A 19,743-nucleotide genomic window follows, 5' to 3' on the forward strand; every position below is an offset into this window, starting at 1 on the left:
CTTGTTCTCAACTGTTGTTGTGCTTGTGTGCTCCCCTCTCTCTCCCTCTCTTGTCTCCCGCTCCCTTCATTGTATGTTTTATGTGTCTGTGCATGTTTTCATGTTCAATGTGTTATCTCTTACACGAGCCTCGATTCTGTATACAAATAAAACTAAAAGAAACAAAAAAATAAAACCTAATTGTTTGGCAATGGCAAAACACGAACACTAAATATCTACTTCACCGATTGTGAATGGACCTTCCTTTGTTCCCTGCTTGTACTCCAATATGACTGTACCGTGTGTGCGCACAAATTACTGACGTCACTAAACACCCTCCGTTAATGCGCGATATGACACCGAGTTGGATCAATAATGGCGCCATAAAATCATGTGACGTTGCTTCGACCAATTAGGACAATGTTTACAACCAATCCGAACACGCCGGATGGAAAGCACGTTGTTGTCAAGCATAAAGGTAATATAATTACTTTTCATCATGAAATATACTTGTAACGGTGGTGAAAACCAAAGTTTATAGTTCGCTATATTATAATTATATTGCGCGATGTCTGTCACTATTGTTAAATTTACAACAATGAGCGGAAGTTGGGGTTTTCTAATATTGGTTGTGGCAAGGATGATTAACTTTATAATATTACACCAAGTACGAAGTATTTTACAAATGGTTTTTTTTAGTCAAATCAACGTTGCAGATAAATACTCTATAATGAAGAAGAATCCTCGACCATGTGATCAATTGTCAGTTATGGCGGGAGTTCGTGATGGGCAGCGCTCTATCTCGTGAGGCCGCGCGTTATTCGCGAGCGAACACCAAGTTTTACCTCATAATGATATGTTAAAGTATTTACATGAATGTAATGGAGATGATTGCAGAAATAGAAGGGAATCTTTTGAATATCGATATTTTTGAGCATTGCATACAGAAAAGTCAACAACCGTACAACAATGTCAATGAATATGATAATCTGTGATAATAGTAATACTAATAGCACCAGGTGTGTGTGTTCAGTTACCATGTTTCTTGTGGAGCGCTCGCCGAGTGACGTAAGCACTCCATTCCAAACCGTTGATAAGGAACGGCTGGCTTGGCAAGCGCTAGCAAGCTGCTTGGTCACTGAACACACCTGAACAGTGTGCAGAGGTTCCTGCAAGTGCAAAGGAGCTGAAGACATTGACATAAACGATTTTAATTGTTATTGCCATTTAGACGTCTGGGCGGTGTATTGAAATTGATGGAATTCGTTTGTTGTGGTGCGGGAGCACACACGTTGAACAAAGGTAGGCCACAACGCTTTGGTTATTATCGAGCTCTTTATTCATTGCTCACTCATCTGCACTAACGTGCGCGCGGCAGCGAGCCCGCGTATATATCTCCAGGCCACGCCCTACCTGGGGCGTGGCCGCCACCCGCTGGTGCGCGGAATTATGTCTGCGCCAGCGAGCCATCGTGTCCGCCACACGCGCCCCCCCAGAATTCCCGCGCACCTGAAGGGTCAGCTTGCGGGGCAACCGGATGACCCGGCCGAAGCGCCCACGGGCGGCTAGCAGCGTCTGGGATGCCATCGGGGATGCTTCCGGCGGCATCTGGGATGGGATTGGATGGTATTATTCTGGGATGGGATGGGATGGTATTCTGGGATGGGATGGTATTATTATAGCAATGTGAATGCAGGATTCTTATTAAGGTGTTTTATGAAGGAGCAAAGTGCTGGTAAAAAAAAGTCCGGGGACAAAGTTGAGTGAAAGAAGAAAGGGAATGAACGAACAAGAAAAAGAAGAGTGAGAGCATGCAAGGAAGCGCTAACCTCCAAGTAAGAGGGTTGGGAGTGGAAGGGCGAAAGGGGGTAATAAAGATTATGGGTAGTGATGGGGAATGACATGAGATGCTAGTGCGTCATTTGCTTGGAGCCGTTGAGGGAAGGGTTAGATTGAACTGTCTCTGGCAGTTTCACAAATGGGAGGAAAGAGCAACAACAGAGTTAATGTGTGCAATGAGCTTGGATGCTGGAAGTTTAACCAGGACGATTTACTCGAAGAAATTGTGATCCCGAAGGAGCTTGGGGGGTTCGGAGGGCTGAGACGGAGAGCAGGGGTATGTAGGCGGGAGGAGAGGCACTAAAATACAGGCCACCAAACCGAGGGTTCGCCATTTGTAGATCAGATCATGAACCATGCTCTGTACAGAGCGTCGATGCTACAAAAACCGTTTCTATGTTTAGGGTCGTAGATCTGGTTGTGTCGCCACTCGACTCAGGAAATCAGAGCAGCAATTTGTAATTTGTTCATGGTGCCGTCGATAGCTCACCTACTCGTTGTAATGGACCCCATAGGATCTTTAACATCCACGAACCAAAGAAAAGAGATGAAAACCAAAGGTGCACAAATGCCGACTTCCAACAACAAGCGAGGAAAGATGCATAAATATTTCAAAGATGCATGTATAGAGATAGAAAGTGACAACTGAGCGGGGAAAACAAAAAATCTTTTAAAAAATCATTGGAGAGATCGAAAGAAGATATATAGGTCCTGTATTGGGGTCCTTAAGAGTAGAACAGGAAAATATCGGACAGAAGAAACACAGGTGACAGAAAGATGTAAGGACTATAACCGGAACTCTATGCAAATGGGGTAGCAATATGATGGCAACCTTCGAGGAAAGAGAATATGAGTAAAAACCACAGTGATGGAATGTAGGGGTACGTAGAGCCCTGAAAAAGCTGGCCAATGGAAGCACCAGGTGCCGACGAAATTCCAATAAACTTTAAGGTAATTGGGGAGGAGGCAATCAAACTTTTGACAGCTGTCTGTGCACCAATCTGGAGTAAGATTGTACGGCCCAAAAGGTGGAAGCAGCCTATCTACATACCATTGGCAAAGAAAGGGGATCCAAGAGAATGTTCAAATAACCAAACCATTGTCAAGATATTACTAATGATCGTTCAACACAGAATAGAAAACTTCAAGAAGCAAGAGATCCCTGTTGAGCAAACAGGAAGAGACAATAAGGGATCAAATCGCACATCTGAGGTGGATCATGGAAAAAGCAAGAGAATATCAAAATCTGCAAAACTTTCGATCGTGTTGATAATGGATTGATGTGGATTATTCTGACAGAAATGGGGATGTCAGAGCAACTGACATGTCTGATAAGGGTCATTCTCAAAATATTGTATATTTCATGTCCAAGCAGAATCCCCAGCGAAACATTGGACCAGGCAGGGTCAGAATCTACGTAATTTTTTGATTGGTCACTCAGATCTATAGAATGATCTTGACAATTACTCATGAGGATGACACATTTTCTGTGTGGACTTTTATTTAATTTTTTTTTTTTTTTAAATACATGATCGAGGCTCGTGTAAGAGCTAAGATTAATCACAAAAAAACAAACGGACACATAAAAAAAAACATGTTATAAAGGGAGCGGGAGACAAGATTGGGAGAGAGAGAGGGTGGGGAGAGAGAGGGAAACACACAAGTACAACAGTAGAAAACAGGGACATCGGGAGATCCGTGGGAGGGAGAGGCCTTTGGGGGAGGATGCATGGGAAGGGATGGGGGGTGAGAAGGAATAAAACACATGGACACTGCTTGAACTTCAAGAAAAGAAGTAGGTATTTCAAAAAAGTGGATCTGGGGTGAATTAACGGGGGTAGAAAAGATCAAGGTTTTCGATGGGGGATGAGAGATGGTGGTGAACAGCCGTTTTAAAGACCTGGAGGGAGGAGTGGGATTGAAGAGCGTGAGGGAGTTTGTTCCAGAGGCGGGAGAAAAGGGGAATGAAAGAGTGAAAGTGAGACCTCATCGAGACAGAGGTGTTGCTGGAGAAAGCAGGGAGCAAAAGATCGCTCAAAGTGTTGACCTCCAAGAGGGTTTGGATGATTAACGGCATGAATAGAATCAAATATAGAAACGCTTTTTGAGTTTGAAGAGATGCCAACAGAAAGAAACCAATCAAGCCATACTTGGGTGGTTGAATGCAAGCGGCTTGACATGCAGAGCTGCTTGTGTAAGTGACCTGAAAACATGACGTTCATGTCCGAAAAACTAAAGCAGCTCTGAATCCTGCGTACATCCGATTTGGAAGTGCTGGTGGATGGCAGAGTATGCAATAACATGTCAAAGGATTGTGCTTACATCACCTGTTCAGTTTGTAAAGGAAAACCTCAACCAGGCCTCATGCCCCATAAAGGGTAATGTGGAGGTTGAAGAGGTGACATACTTCCAATGGGGCCTCATGAAAGTCCCTTGTGGTGACAAGTCCCATCAGTTGACTGACTGTTACAGAGTACACCATCGTCGCAAAGCAGGGAAACCTCTCAAGCGTTGGGGAACTGGTGGATACATTTCAGAGTGAAACTCTTCTCTTCAAGGAGCACATTTTCAACATGCACAATCAATATCGAGTTTATAGAAACATTCGTGAGAATCTGACCCTGGCATGTGCTTAATCCACATGGACTTCAGTGATAACTATTGTGGCAAATATGTGCGTGAAATACAATCGGTCCATTTCGGAGGAACACATCAACAGATGAGCTTACACACTGGTGTGCTGCACCTGAAGGATGAGGACCATTCTGTTCAATATCGCCTCATACCTAACATGACCCACCAGCCATCTGGGCACATCTGACACCAGTTTGCAGGATGATGAGAAATGATAATCCAGAGGTCCGCTCACTTCACGCATTCATTGACAGATCAACCAGCCAATATCGCCAGAACGGTAATTTCTACTACCTGACGACCAAGCCATTTGAATTCGGATTTGACTATCGCCTGGCACTTCTTTGAAGCACTTCGTGCTCCAGACGGCATGGGGGAATCTAAAATGAACAGCGGATTGTCAGGTCAAACTTGGTAAGGACATTCCAACTGCAGAAGTGCTGTTTAGCACGCTAGAATGCACACGATCATTAATTAAACTGTTCTACATCAAGCGGGAGCAGGTCTCTGCGGAGAGCAAGTTCAATTATCTTGAAATACCTACCATCAAGGGTACATTGAAGCAGCATGAAATTGTCTCAGTGAACAAAGGAGCCATCTATTATTGCGACATAAGTTGGGTGTGCAGACTGAGCGATGGAATACCGAACTGTCTTTGCTATGAACCCAAGACATCTCAGTTTGATGTGCAAACCGACGACGCTGATATCGGATGGACGTCCGTCCCTCGGATGGACGATAAACTGGGAGTCCCGTCTGCCAGCATGGGTTTGTGGACGTTAAAGGTCCTATGGTGTCCTTCGCAAGGAGGAGGCAATTATCGCCGGCACCATGGCCAAGTTCCAACTTCCTGCCCTAACTAGGGGAACGTCAGGCCTGGCCAAGCCGGTTCGTAAAAGACATGGGCCAAGCTTCCCCCGGCCGACCCCATAAGGTGGGATAATAGTGGCTGTTAAAAAGCAACAAAGATCAACAAATGGCTTGTCACTGGTGTTTCACCTGGTCACTGGTGTTATAATCGTGTCACTGGTGTCACAACCACGTTTCATGTGATATGCTCGAAAAATATTCAATGAACCTGACCCCCGCTATGTGACGATTTAGAGGAGGACCCAGTCTGCTCACACACCACTTAAATTAATTTATTGTCTTGCTATGGCATATAGTATCAGGACTTCTTCATTTCGTGCCATAGCCATCAGGCTCAATCAAGTCAGGAGCTCTAAATCGCACAAAGGATAATCTGCAATATCAACTTTCTCCATATCATTATCATCCATATGTAGGACACCTAAGGATCCGGTTTAATCAGTGATACTTATTTCAAACTGATCATTGGTTGTCTCCACTCTCCCCTTACCCCCCCCCCCTTCCCAATTGAAGTGTCTGCAATGTTAATGACACAACTTTAAGATAGGTCTGAGATGACGCTTGTGTATATCAGGGATAGGCCAGAGTCCATCTCAGAATGGTTCGTCAGACCACATTGGTGGTGCGTCTCTCCCATATACGATATTTGATATTGATTGGAGATACCTCATCGTGTCCAAAAACTACAGATGGAAAGATACGATATTTTGAGAATGATCCATAGAGGAGATGCTGAAGCAGGTTGTCATAGTTGCTTGTCACTCACCTCTGGATGTTAAAGATCCTTTGCCATTTGGTACTTTTGCCTCTGAGGTATCTGAATGCCATGAGTCGGCCTGGCCAGCAATCATACTTAAACTAGACAGCTTAATGGAGAGTTTTATCCCTTCGACATCTCTAGGAATATTCTGGATTAATCCTACATTGTTTTCTGTATTTTGCAGGTCATTTTTCCTGCCAGCGAGTAAGAACAAGAAATCGGGATCTGAGCAGGAAAAGGCAGGAGACAGGTTTGTGTTTTTTAAAATCTTTTGTGAGTACTAATTGTGTTTTTATGACTCCGCAACTGAAGCCCAGAGGCATTATTTTTTGGTTTGTCCGTCACTGTGTTGTGCATCCATCCATTTGTTACCAGTTTGTTTTTGTTACTGCAATAACGTTTGTACCAATGAAGGGGGTTCAACTAAACTCCGATGTTGTCTCTCTTCGACTTATCTCTCTCTTTCTCTCTCACGCTCTCTCTAATGTGACCTTTAATTGAAAGCATACGTAACATGGGTGGGTGTATATCGTTCAACGAATTCACGTCAAATTCTATTTTTCTATTTTTCAAGCAAGGGTGGTTGATGCAAGGCCAACAGGAAGAGAATTGTGTGGATGAAAAGAATACAAGAAATGAAAATGCATTTCATTCAATTTAGTATGGATTGTAGTGCTGGCTTTTGTTGTGTGTTTTATGCGCAGGATGATTGTTCCATCAAGAATTGCAGAAGGGAGCAGCACAAAGAATGGAGATGAGCTTTGTACAACATCACAAAGCCTTCATTCCCCTGTGAAGTCAACTCGTCACAAAAAGCGGAGAGTGTTTGATAGTGATGATGATGATGATGATGATGAAGGAAAGAATATCAAAACTGAGATGGTGAAGGAGGAGGAAATGAACAATGAGCAGGAAGAAGGGGAGATTGAAAAGAAGACAATAAAAGATGAAAAAGAAGATGAATCGTCAGAGGAGGACAAAAATAGGAAGAGAAAGAAAAAGAAAGGGCGTGCACGGAAGGAAACGAAAAAATCTGATGACAAGAGGGAAACAAAGGTAGTGAAACAGGAAGAAATACAAGTAGCTAAGGAAGGAAAACAAGAAAAGAATGCAAATCAGGAGTTGAAAGAAGAGACGATAAAAAAGGTAAGAATAAAAATACAGATATTTGTATGTTCTGTTTCAACGTATTGTTATGAATTCGGGGTAGAGGAATATCTAGATCCAGGTAGATCTGCATAGGTGGGTGCTCGACTGTCGTGATAGGGAATCTAGATGTAATAAGTTCTGTATGTAGCCCGAATGTCGGATTAAGCTTGTATCTTCATCCCCGCCACGAGGGGGCGGGGCATGCTAATTAGTACAGGGATTGTGGGTAAAATTCCCTTGTGTGTCGTTCCCTCGGTGAGCAACCCAGTGTCCCTTATGGCAATGCACTCACATAGACATTAGATAGGCCCATTAGCGCACCACACATTAAATAATTCCCCCGCCACCACAATGACTTTGGAAGAGCAACAGGGCAGGAGCCACGTAGTACGCCACCATGGGCGACAAACATCGTGCCAGGCAGGCTGGAGCCACACCCAGGGAACGTGTGATTGGTTGGGGTAAGAGGTTGGCCACTGATTGGTGAAAGGAAGGTGGAAGGAGTGGCACACTGATTGGCCACTCACCTACTGTTGACACCTCGGCCAATCAGTGCAGAAGGTGCAAAAGGACGACTTAGAAGCAGTTCGCTGGTTGGAGGACAAGCGCCGGTGACGTCGGGAGGCGCGAAAGACCACAAAGAAACGAGGCACTGGTTGGGGAAGAGAAAGGGCTGACATCACACCGCGTGTGACAAAACGTCTCGCTCGCCGGCATTTTCTCTCTCTTCGCTCTCTCTTGGCTGTCTCTTCGCTGGCTGGCGCTTCACTCTCTCTTCCCTCGCTTCTCTTCCCTTGGCCTCTTGCTCCTGATTGTCCCTTCATGTTGGACCTTTTCCGCTGTGTGGACGTTTGAAGGACGTTGGAGAGACCAGCACTGATGATCATCCTCCCCTGTGTCGTGCTCCTGGTGCCTGTATGCTGTGCTGTGTAGCGCGGGACGGACCGTGCAGAGTGGGGGTGTTCGCGCCAACGCCCGAGCATTTCGTGCCAATGCCCGAGCCATTTCACGCCAACCGGGCCGTGCCCAGACTGCACGCTTGGGTCCTGAACACCGGAGCCTGGACGATTCCCAACGGACGCTACATCTACAGACAGCTAAGCTCGCATTCACAAATACATGACTTTAGCACGCGGTGCTACGCGCGTGACTTGCTACCAAGGAGGAAGCGGACAACGCGGTAAGTTTATAGTTCTTTATTCCAAAGAGGTCACTGTAGCACTGGCGCGCTCTGGGTGTGTCGGTGCACCTTTGCACGCTGGCACGCGAGGCACGTCCTGGTCCAGCCGCGGACGGCCTTCCGGAGGCCATGCCAGACAAACTTGTCGGCGACCAACCGCTGGGAGGCCCTCGTGCCCGGGTGGGACAGGCCGTGGATGGCGTCAAAAACCTGGCGCTGCCAGCCTGCGGGCACGATGGGGCGAGGCTGCCCGAGGGAGACGTCGCAAACGAGGGCCGTGCCCACGCCGTCGAAGGGCACCTCAGTGACGCGGAGGCCCGTGACGGCGGTCCGCAGGGCCTGGACCCCGGGGTTGGCGGCCTGGTCCGCTGCCATCCGGGCATAGTCGATGCCAAGGTGGACTGCGTGGGCGACGGCCCGGGAAAGGCAATCGGCCACCGGGTTGTCCTTTCCCGCGACGTGCCGGATGTCCGTCGTGTACTCGGACACGGCCGCGAGGTGACGCTGTTGCCGGGCCGACCTTGGCTCGGCGACCTTGCCCATCGCGAAAACCAGCGGCTTGTGGTCGACGAAGGCCGTGAACGCACGGCCCTCAAGCAGATGGCGGAAGTGCCTGACCGCCAGGTGAAACCCAAGCAACTCGCGGTCGAAGGTGCTGTAACGGCGTTCGGGCGGGCGAAGCTGCCGGCTGAAGAACGGCAGCGGTTGCCAAGCTCCATGCACCCATTGCTCGTACACCGTGCCCACCGCGTAGTCCGAGGCGTCGGAGGTGAGGGCGATCGAGCGCCGGGTGCGCGAGCATGGTGGCGTTGGCCAAGGCGAGCTTCGCGCCCGAGAACGCCGCGTCCATCTGCTCGGTCCAGGTAACGTCACCTTTGCCCGGCTTCCCTCGAAGGGCCTCGTGTAAGGGGCGCAGGAGCTGGGCGATGCGGGGCAGGAACCGATGGTAAAAGTTTACCATGCCCAGGAACTCCTGGAGCCCCTTGATCGTGCGGGCCCGCGGAAACCCCTTCACCGCCTCCACCTTGGCCGGTAGGGGGACGGCCCTGTGCCTGGTGACGCGGTGCCCCAAAAAGTCGATTTCAGCGACACCGAACCGGCACTTGGCGGGGTTCACGATCAGGCCATGCTGGCCCAGACGTTCGAAGAGCGTGCGGAGATGGTGAAGGTGCTCTTCGCGGGACGCGCTGGCGACGAGGATGTCGTCCAGGTAGACGTACAAAAAATCCAAGCCGCGCAAGACGCTGTCCATGAGGCGCTGGAACGCCTGAGCCACATTTTTCAAACCGAAGGGCATCCGAAGAAATTCGAAAAGCCCGAATGGCGTGATGACAGCCGTCTTCGGGATGTCCTCCGGCCTGACAGGGACCTGATGGTAGCCGCATACGAGGTCCACCTTTGAAAAGAAGGACATATTCGCCAAGCGGGCGGAAAAGTCCTGAATGTGGGGGACGGGGTAGCGGTCGGGGGTGGTGGCGTCGTTGAGGCGCCGGTAGTCCCCGCACGGTCGCCATCCCCCGCCGGGCTTGGGCACGATGTGGAGCGGGGACGCCCACGCGCTCTCGGAGCGCCGCACGATGCCGAGCTGCTCCAGCGTAGCGAACTCCGCTTTAGCTACGGCGAGCTTCGTCGGCTCGAGGCGGCGTGCCCGGGCGTAGACCTGTGGCCCGGCGGTGGGGATGTGGTGTTCCACCCCGTGCTTGACGATCCCCGCCGAGAAGGTCGGCCGCGTGAGGGCCGGAAAACCTGCGAGGAGGCGGGCGAATTCGTCCGCTGCCGGAAGCGTACAGATGAACCTGGCCGGAACGGAACTGCTCAGCAAGCCGCTCGATGAGCCGCTCTGTGAGCTGCTCAACGAGCCGGGCAGCGAACACGCGAGCGAGCTGGACGTCTCAGCCTGGACAAGCCTTCTGCGCTTTACATCGACCAGTAATCCATTAGCACATAAGAAGTCCACGCCGAGCAGTGCCATGGGCACGTCGGCCAAAACGAACGACCAACGGAAAACCTGACCTCCGAACCGCAGGGAGAGACAGCGTTTTCCGTACGTGTGTATAGACGTACCATTGGCCGCAAGCAGCGCGGGACCTCGGCCCGCGGTGTGCTTGTCGGACGTACCGGCAGGAACGACACTCACCTGCGCTCCCGTATCGCACAGGTAACGGCGCCCGGACAAGGCGTCCGTTATGTACAGCAGGCTGTTGGAATTGCCGACGCTCACCATTGCCACCGAGCACCGGCTCGCCCGTTTCCCGACCTGCCGAATGAGCACGGCGGGCGACACTGCCGAGCCTCGTGGCCGAACTTGGCGTGGAAGAAACACCAGGCGGGCAGCTGCGGCGTCGGAGGCCGCGGTTTTCTTCGCGGCGGCGGCGGTGGTTGTGGTTGTGGTGGTGCTGGTGGGCGGGGCGTGACGGTGGACACGAGGTGCGGTGCATCGGGGAAAGCTTCGGGAACCTCGGGAGCGGCAACCGCGCCAAGACTCGCCTGCATGTCCAAAGCCGCGTAGTATTTGTCGGCCTCAGCAGCGAGCGCACGGGGTTCCGTTAACGCGGAACCAGCCAAAGCGAGGCGGACTCATGCTGGCAGCTGGCGTCGAAATAATGCCCGGAATAGAGCGTTCGGGGTTTCGTCGCCCATGAGCGCCAGCATATGGTCCATACGGACCGACGGTCGCGTGTCCCCGATCTCGGGGAGGTCCAAGAAGCGATCGGCCCGTGCGTCCACCGTAAGACCGAACGTGGCGAGGAGGAGACGCTTGACCGCCTCGTACTTGCCGTCGGCAGGTGGATCCCTTAGGACCGATACGACGCGGGTGGCCGTGCCGGGCCCGAGGGCAGAGACCACGTGGCAGTACATGGTGTCGTCCACCGTGATGCCTCGAAGTCGGAACTGGGCTTCCACCTGCAGGAACCAAACTTCGGCTTGTGACTCCCAGAAGTCGGGGAGCTTGATGGAGACCGCGTTGGTAGCCATTGTTGCGGCGGTTTCGGGGAGTCAGCGACGGCTGACTCGAATGTTGGAGTCACCAATTTAGCACGCGGTGCTACGCGCGTGACTTGCTACCAAGGAGGAAGCGGACAACGCGGTAAGTTTATCGTTCTTTATTCCAAAGAGGTCACTGTAGCACTGGCGTGCTCCGGGCTGCGCGCCCGGTGTATATCCTGAGGCCACGCTTACCCCTCGGGCGTGGCCGCCGCCCACTTGGTGCGCGGAATGATGTCACCACGCCAGTGGGCTTTCGTGTCCGCCACACGACGAGACATTTATTTTATTCATTCTCCCTTTTGTCTCGTATTTGAAATCTGTGTGGGGACGTCCCAATTTAGAACACAGTTTTTACTGTCGCATTTCTTTTGTATCGGGTTCCACATAATTAATCGTTTATGTTTGTACATTTTACCCCCTGTGTTCGTTTGAGTTCATTTCCTGCAGGATCGGAGCTGCCCGTGAGATTGCTACAGGTAAGAGCTTTCACCGCTTCTTCTTCTTCCTTCTTCCTTCTTCCTTCTTCCTCCCGTGCTGCCCAGTCAAATCCGCAACTGATTGTTGCCTCGGAGTTAAAGCCCGTTTGGCCATACGCGATCCCACGGTATTAACTGAGGGTATTCGCGCGACAGTATTATTACTGTACTAGAATAGTGGTTTCCAACCTTTTGGTTTTGTGGACCCCTTCCAGACCACTCAAAAAATTTCGGATTACTATTTTCCTATAACCACGGTGACACAGCTGCTTAATGCAGAGGTCCGACTTATGCTTGTCTTATTTATGGAAGAACAAATGACACAAGCCTGATGATCCTCAGTTTCCAGGACTAGTTGCTTCTAACGTGCGGGCAGTCACATCATTTGATGTAATTTAGCCGCTCTCGTCTGAGCTGTCTAGCTTGGGTTTGAATCTCAGCCCAGGCATAAACTGCCATCCTGGTGTTTCACATGCAGGCAAGGCATCAATGTGTGCGCCGTCCCTCGAATGGACGTTAACCCACGTCTGCTGGCATTAGTTTGTGGATGTCAAATAACCTATGTGAAGAGGAAGCGAGTCATCACTGGCATCCTGACTTAATTCCAAATTCCTCCATAAATGTGGAGGGGCAATGCATCAGCGGCACAGCCATGCCTCAGGAGTGAGCTGAATTCAGAATAGAATGCCCTCTAATATGCATTCACGACAATGTCATTTGGTGGTGCAGAACAGTTTCCATGGAAGTAAGGACAAAGGTCTTGAAAATTTTATTTTTGAATTGACAGAGAAGATTTGGTTTTTATGTGTGTAATTCTCTAGTTACTAGGTGAATGGGTTGGTTAGGGTGACGAGAACAAACCTATTCAATTTGGTTTATGTCTGGATCTGGGTCTGGCCTATCAGTGGGATACAAAACGTAAACTGTTCAGCCTGGCGGAGGCTACTATACACAGAAGGTATAGTCCTTGGGCTGAGTAGGGTTTACATGCACCCCCCCCCACAACTTAACTTCCCGGGTATGTCCATGTACCCCCCACCCTAGGGGTTAGGAAAAACCATGTTAACAGAAAAAAAACTCATTCCCTCATAGTTTGACCTCTGGTGACCTCATTAGTGATCTCATTTGCATATAACACATATCATTGTAAAGAGTGTCCCAGGACAAACATTTTGAGGGGTCATATGCAACCATAGGATGACTAGGTAAAAAGTTATGGCCATTTGAATTTCGCCTACCCCTAATTTTCGGAAATCACTGACACAGGGGGGGTAACATCAAAATATGCGTGGGAGGTACCTTGGGAATGAGTTTTTTTTCTGTTAACATGATTTTTCCTAACCCCTAAGGTGGGGGGTACATGGACATACCCGGGAAGTTAAGTTGTGGGGGGGGGGGGGGGGTGCATGTAAACCCTAGTCAGCCCATGGACTAGTAGTGTTGAAATGAATTATTATTAAAATTCAGAAAAATCAAGACATTGAGGTAGATGAAAATGTAACTTGAGTCAGCATGAAAGGTCCACCTGCCATACGTCAGGGTGACAGTTTATCTTGTCCTATTGAAAAGAAAATTCCTATTGAAAAGAAAATTGTTCAGCATTCATACTTGAAATGGCAAGCAGTCGCACTTAACTGTTTGCAAAAAAATGCTCAATCTCTAACGCTACCAGAAGCTGACGTCACCCTGCAGATCCTCATGCATAAAATTGTCTTTCAGGAGGAAGATACGAGTACGATTTCAAAGAGGATATTCCACAGTACTCGGAAACAAGGTGTCGGCTCTAAGCAAGGAAAAGGTATTTCCAAGTTATGTGCGCCGAATCTCAGGACTGCATAGTCTAAGGAGATGCAATGATTGCAATCGCCTTCTGGTTCATATCTGTTGCTTAAACATATATCTACATTGTGTACGAGAGAAAGTTTATTTCATAGCAGAAAGTCATAGCATTGTAATATGAACAACGCTGTAATCATTTGCACTGAAAGCCACGTTTGTCTTGCAGTGAAGCCTGTAGTTTTAACAATACTTTGTTTTAATACACTGTATTATTATTTTTTTTAAATGATGATGTGAGGCAGGGGAGCCAGCACAGATGGGAGAGCAGTACTCCATCAAGTTGTGGCTGAAGGCCTTGTCGATGGATGAGTTCAGTGTGCCAAGGAAGGATTTGTACGACAGATGATGCCCAGTCGGCGGCTGATTTTGTAGGCCAACTTTGAAATGTTGTTTGCCCAAGAAATATCATGGCTGATAGGGAGACCCAGGAATTTGAGTGAATGAATATGAATGAATGATCGTTTTAAGGCCATTTTCCCCGCTAAAGCAGGGGTTAGCCTTGCGGGCCCCATGACAATCATGGTTCCCTGTTTGAGGCAATGTTTTTATGCCCGGATGCCCTTCCTGGCGCCAACCCTTAGTCGCCTCTTACGATGCGCAGGGATACGGTGTACCTATTCTAAATCGGGGTACACACCGTGATCATTCATCACAGCAAGCTGGTACTCAATTTGCCGACCTCGGAAGGATGACAGGCTGAGTCAACCCCCCTGGCGTTAATTCAGCGATCGACCGGGATTCGAACCCAGGATCCTAGGATCCCAAGCCGGCACCCTAACCGCTAAGCCAACACCAGGCTAAAGTCTTCTGGTGAATGAACTTCTTTAATAGGATTGTTTAGAAAGTATATGGAAGTGTTTGCCAGATGATCCTTTCAGAGAGAGAGAGAGAGAAAGTGTGAGATTTGTCATAATTTAAAGACATATTCCAAGTGTTTGATTAGTTGGTAATTTGTTTTTCAAGGTCTGATGAGAGGGAAGAGGTTGCAGCCTTCCTGCCAGAAGGATGAGGGATGTTATGGCAGAGGGTGGAGTCATCAGCAAATACATACAGATTTTCCATATATTCAGAGAAATCATTGATGAAGATCAGAAATAGGACACTGTCTTGGGGAACTCCAACCTTGACAGGGAGTGAGGAAGAGGAGATCGAGCGACTAAAATGGGATTAATATTTAACTGGAAAGTTCTGACTATGATGCAAATGATCTTGTCTAGCAATACAATAAAGCCTGTTGTGAAGTTTTGGATGCGCTGAGTGCGGTGAGAAAGGCGGCAACATTGTCATGATGTTGCTGGTACCCAAAGTATACCGGGAAGTGACGGCACTTCCCCCAAGATCAGTGGTTGTGTTTGTGTTCGTGTGCGTGCGTGAGCTCCATTACAATTGTTACGTGCTCCTCCCCGACCCCCTGACCACAGTGTACCTCCGAGCCCCGAGAAGAGTCACGGCAGAAAAATGTGTTATTCTGTATGTCAAAGATCAATGGAGAAGCCACACCAATTGTTACTCACAAACAAATATTGTATTAAGATCACACAAGAATAACAGTACAACAATAATATGAATCAAGAGTACAATCAATATCCTATGATGGTACCATCAGTTTTGTAATATATAACTCACTGTGCTCCAAGTGAGTGAAACAAGAACATTCCCAATGTCTCTATTCCTGGCTTCCAGCCTAAGTCGATTCGCTCCAGCGATCGTCAGAACGATGTCCAATCGAGACCAGAATCCCGTTCGGATGACAAGTACAGTCCCGCTGCCAAAGCGGGGCAAAGGCGCCCTCAAGGCGACTGGGAAATCCAAAGGCGCCCTACAGGCGACTGAGAGATAACACCCTCGGGTATGGACGTTTCACAGCTCACAGTCGGCGAACCGCAAATTAATCTTCAAAAGCCGCGTTGAACACACACACACCAGATACGTCTGAAAGCAGTGAAAACGGCTGACGAAGCAAAGAAACCTTGCTCGACGTGCAAAGCGCGCGAGTCAAAATGGCCGACGGCACGCTCTCGAGACGTAACGGCCCCTTGATGATTATCTTCGGAATCCACCGCCAAAGACCTGACACGCAGGTTGATCGGTCACAGCGATGACAACTCTGTCGCAGGAATCCCTTTCCCGGGAAACCCGAAAGTTCGCTAGTGACTCCCGTTCGACAACGTTCGCTTCAGAACTCGGAGCAGCTCGGCTTTTTTATCGAACTCACTCGCTCCGCCTTCTTTCTCCTCCTCCTCTTCGTCGCCATCCGGTTCCTGTTTCATTTAAAACATTAACCTTTTTACCTTTTGACAATAATAATTGCTATTTCCCTCAAACAACAATAATAATAATACATAGAACCAGAAATGTTTCAAGTGGATGAAAACCACCACAACGGAAGTGACGAATCCGTAACACAATGTATATTAGAAAAATCGTTCTGTTGTTCATTCCTTCAATTTGATTGATGAAGCCGAGTACTACTGTGAAGAATCAGCTCTTCGTTTGCAAAAGAAGTCCACAAATAGCCTGAAAAATGGCGCAGCTTTATTAATAACCAACTTATACGGATCCGGAGGAGACCGACGTCTACAGCAATCTACAGCAAGAACATGCCACGTCAAGCCTTCCTGAAAACACATTGATTCCCAGTCCATTTATATAGGGACACGTTTTATCAGGAAATCTCCGAGGGAACAAACAACACTGGGAGAGGTTCCTCCCACCGTTATCATTCGGGGGAGTCAGCCCGTCCTTATCAATTGTTTTTCTGGGCTCCGAGAAAACAGAACTGTAACTCACAAAGAGAAGAGTGTATGCTTAGCCAAACAAACCCATATATTTTATGGGTTTGTGTACATGAGTAATCCAAAGCATGTTTATACAGAGTCATGCGTTTGCTGAGATTAAAACAAAATATATATAGTTAACGATAGGTTCATGTCATTCTACTTGCATTACGCAAAAAAACAAGCGCATGTGGGCGTGGTTTTACGACCAGCCTCGAAAAAAGCACACGTATACAATCTGTTCAGCATGACCTCATTTTAAGCTTTTCCTCATCCAAAACTAAAACGAAGCAAAAACCCTTTATTTACTTTATGAAATAGCATTTTTAGACATCATATAAATCATAACACATTAACACCCAACGTCTATAACTGAACTTTAGGCAATAACAAATCTACTACTTGACATTCCTTCCTCTTGTCTCGTCGAGACAAAGTATCTTAAGAGACAACGTGCCACATCGGGCTTTATTGAAAAATAATTGTGTAATGCGGGTATTGAAAAAATAATTGTGTAATGCGGGTATCTCCCAAGGGCATATCGTGCGCCCAAAGCGCCTCGCCCGTGCATTTGGCGAACGTGTCGTGTGGTGCGTGCTCGGAGCCTGAGGGCTCAAAACATGAAAGTTCATTAACGTTTCGGATCCACAACGAAGACGTCTGGTCCAGATGAGGTTCTGCTCCGCCAGAGGGTGCATCACTTCCCCTGCGGAACTGGCTCCCCCCACCCTTTGCAGACGCAGTCCTTGCAGATCTTCGAAGTTAATCAACGGTCATGCCCATGAGGTCCCTCACGTGTTGCTGTTCTGGGGAATACAAAATGTCGTCAGTATCTTGTGTCTCAATTTCCTGGTCAGGGTACAGAGCGTAAAAATCCGAATCCGAATCACTTGAAGCAAAGAGATCCGCAACATGTGGATCAAAGAGATCCGAAACATTTGGATCAAAGAGATCCGAAACATTTGAAGAAAAGAGAGGGACTTCCTTTATGTCAAAGTCTCCCATGGGCGCCTGGTCGGCTTGCGGGTCTAGGATATCCACGTCGGGTCCCTCGACCGCCAGACCCAGTGTCGCAATCAGATCCATAGTTGGGTCAGAAGGGGGCGTGCAGCTGTCAGCTTGTAATACATAAGCAGCGTTAGCCAGTACACGCAAGGGGTTTATAGCACAAGTATCACAGTCATCACATACACCGTTACAGGCAGCAGCCAGTTCCCACATGGGATCCACACAAGTATCACAGTCGTCACAAAATTCAATACAATTTTCTGGAGCGCTGGTCGCAACTGCCTTGTTGAAGGACCCGTTCAGGTCGACGGCCTCTGTGGTCAGAGCCATAGTTGTTGTCGGCGGCTTCTTCACTTTCCATCCTGTAAAATACTTTCTCATATAGAGGAGGACTAGAGATTTCATTAGTGCCCCCCAAATTACTACCCCGATTATCACAGCCAGTGCGGTCAATAACCACTTCACTATGGTGCCCGTCCATCCCTGGAACCAGTCAGTGAGCCAGCTAAATGTATAAGAATTTTCGCGCGCGATCCGATCGATCCAATAGTATGTCATGAGCCGTAGCGGTGTCGTTTGCCACCTTTTCTGGGGTCAAAGCCAATTTATCTATCCGGAAACTATCCATGACTGTGCCCGCTCCTGGGAAGAAGAAACCAAACACCTTTTCCCATAGACTCCCGTGTAGTTTAGTGGTTCCATCTTCGTTCATGACTGACCTCTTATAACGCCTGTCCAAGGACTTTGGGTCTAGCTCATCCAGTATCTCAACGTCAGGAAGGACTGAACCCAGATAACATGTGCCCCCCCAATTATTTGGTAAATAGGGGTAAGCCTTGTCGCCGCATATAAACATTGTCCCATGGGGTGGGACCAGGTGGGTGGATAAGCACTGGAGTCCCTTTACCACCCCATTAATCCTACTAACCCCCCTAGAGAATGTTATAGCCGTTATGTTGTGGTTGTGTTTATCTTGCAGTACTATTCGTAATGTAATCCCCGAGCTCCCTTGTCCCAGCTTCCCGGGGAGAGTGTAGGCGCATTCTGATTCTCCCATACGCAAGTGGCCGGAACCCTGGAGGCAGACCCTCCCTTTCTGTGGTTTGACCCAGACGGGGGCAGGCCTCTCGGCCACATGGGCAATCATTGACGGGCGATAATTAAATTGTCGATTGCAACTCTTGCCGTTGTCAACCCCTTCTCTTTCCAGCGTGGTGACTAAACATGGGGAATCGATAGGTTGTGAGCAGAGGTCATTGAGGGACGAGGGTAGCACTATCATGTGTATTCCTGTGGTGCCTGCTTGGGGAAAGTGCATGCACGACCAGCAGTGTGTCCTATTTTGAATTGTTGCCACTTCCCTGGCCACTTTCCAATATGTGTTTTCACCCTTCTTTGGGGCCTTATTCTGGGGTTGTGGCGTGAGTATGTATTCGATGCATGGTATGTAGTTCCTTTCGCCACCGGCCGCGCCAGGGGTCCAGACGCTGCACCGGACCTGCATGGTCATGTCTTTCTCTAGGCGCGTGCGTGTTTGTAGCTTAAAATCAGGGGTTCCCCATTGGTATCCTGGTTGGGCCAAGGTCTTAATGCTAGCTTGCCCGTCTTCCCGGAACTCTCGTTGCTTTTGTAGTACCATGCCAACGCGTCCAGGCCCTGCCGACAGTGCTAGCCAATTTATGTTCACCCAATTTGTGTGCAGGGCTTTCTGTTCGAAACATGGTGGTGATACTCTTTGTCCCCATGTTACGGTGAGGTGTCGGGTTTCGTTTTCGCATCTATTGGAATCGGAATTTCCCCTAGCTGCTGTCGCTATCAATAGTATTGTACCTATGATTAGGCCCATCCTTACTGTGTTCTGGGGGTGTGGTGTCTGGTGCTTGTATGGCCAACTTACAGTGCGTGGCGTGGATCCACGAAGTCTTGCCCTCGCAAAAGACTGCCGTTGGTGTAGTCAGCAACACCTGGACTGGTCCCTTCCACCTTGGTTCCAAGGCGTTCTTGCAGGTGAAGTGCTCCACGAACACCTGGTCTTTTTCCTCTGGTGGAACACCTGATCCACAAGTCTCCTGGGAGCGCCTGGTCTACAGGTCTCCAATTTCCTAATCCACTTTTTTCCAAGTGGATCCAATTTTATCCAATATTCAATTTTTTTAAATTCAATCCCATTTAATCCAGTCCAATTCAAATTAAATTCCATCCTTCTCTCAGCATCCCATTACCTGTTTCCAACATCAATAAAAA

The 19,743-nt window shown here is 48.6% G+C and overlaps 1 protein-coding gene across 2 annotated transcripts in view; it reads left to right on the forward strand.

Moving 5' to 3' along the window:
* Positions 1-714: 714 nt before the first annotated feature.
* Positions 715-19,743, forward strand: part of LIG1 (DNA ligase 1) — a 100,673-nt gene continuing 81,644 nt past the window's right edge. Inside the window, exons 1-4 of one of the 2 annotated variants that reach the window (XM_068122844.2) lie at positions 715-783; positions 6,267-6,332; positions 6,787-7,228; positions 13,595-13,673. In XM_068122844.2, the coding sequence (XP_067978945.2) occupies positions 749-783; positions 6,267-6,332; positions 6,787-7,228; positions 13,595-13,673 (622 nt within the window). In that variant the 5' untranslated portion in view covers positions 715-748. The remainder of the gene's footprint in view (positions 784-6,266; positions 6,333-6,786; positions 7,229-13,594; positions 13,674-19,743) is intronic. The other variant, XM_068122851.2, reaches the window with a different exon arrangement.

This window comes from Myxine glutinosa, chromosome 1 (genome assembly GCF_964187855.1).
Source record: "Myxine glutinosa chromosome 1, kmMyxGlut1.1, whole genome shotgun sequence".
NCBI classification, from domain to species: domain Eukaryota; kingdom Metazoa; phylum Chordata; class Myxini; order Myxiniformes; family Myxinidae; genus Myxine; species Myxine glutinosa.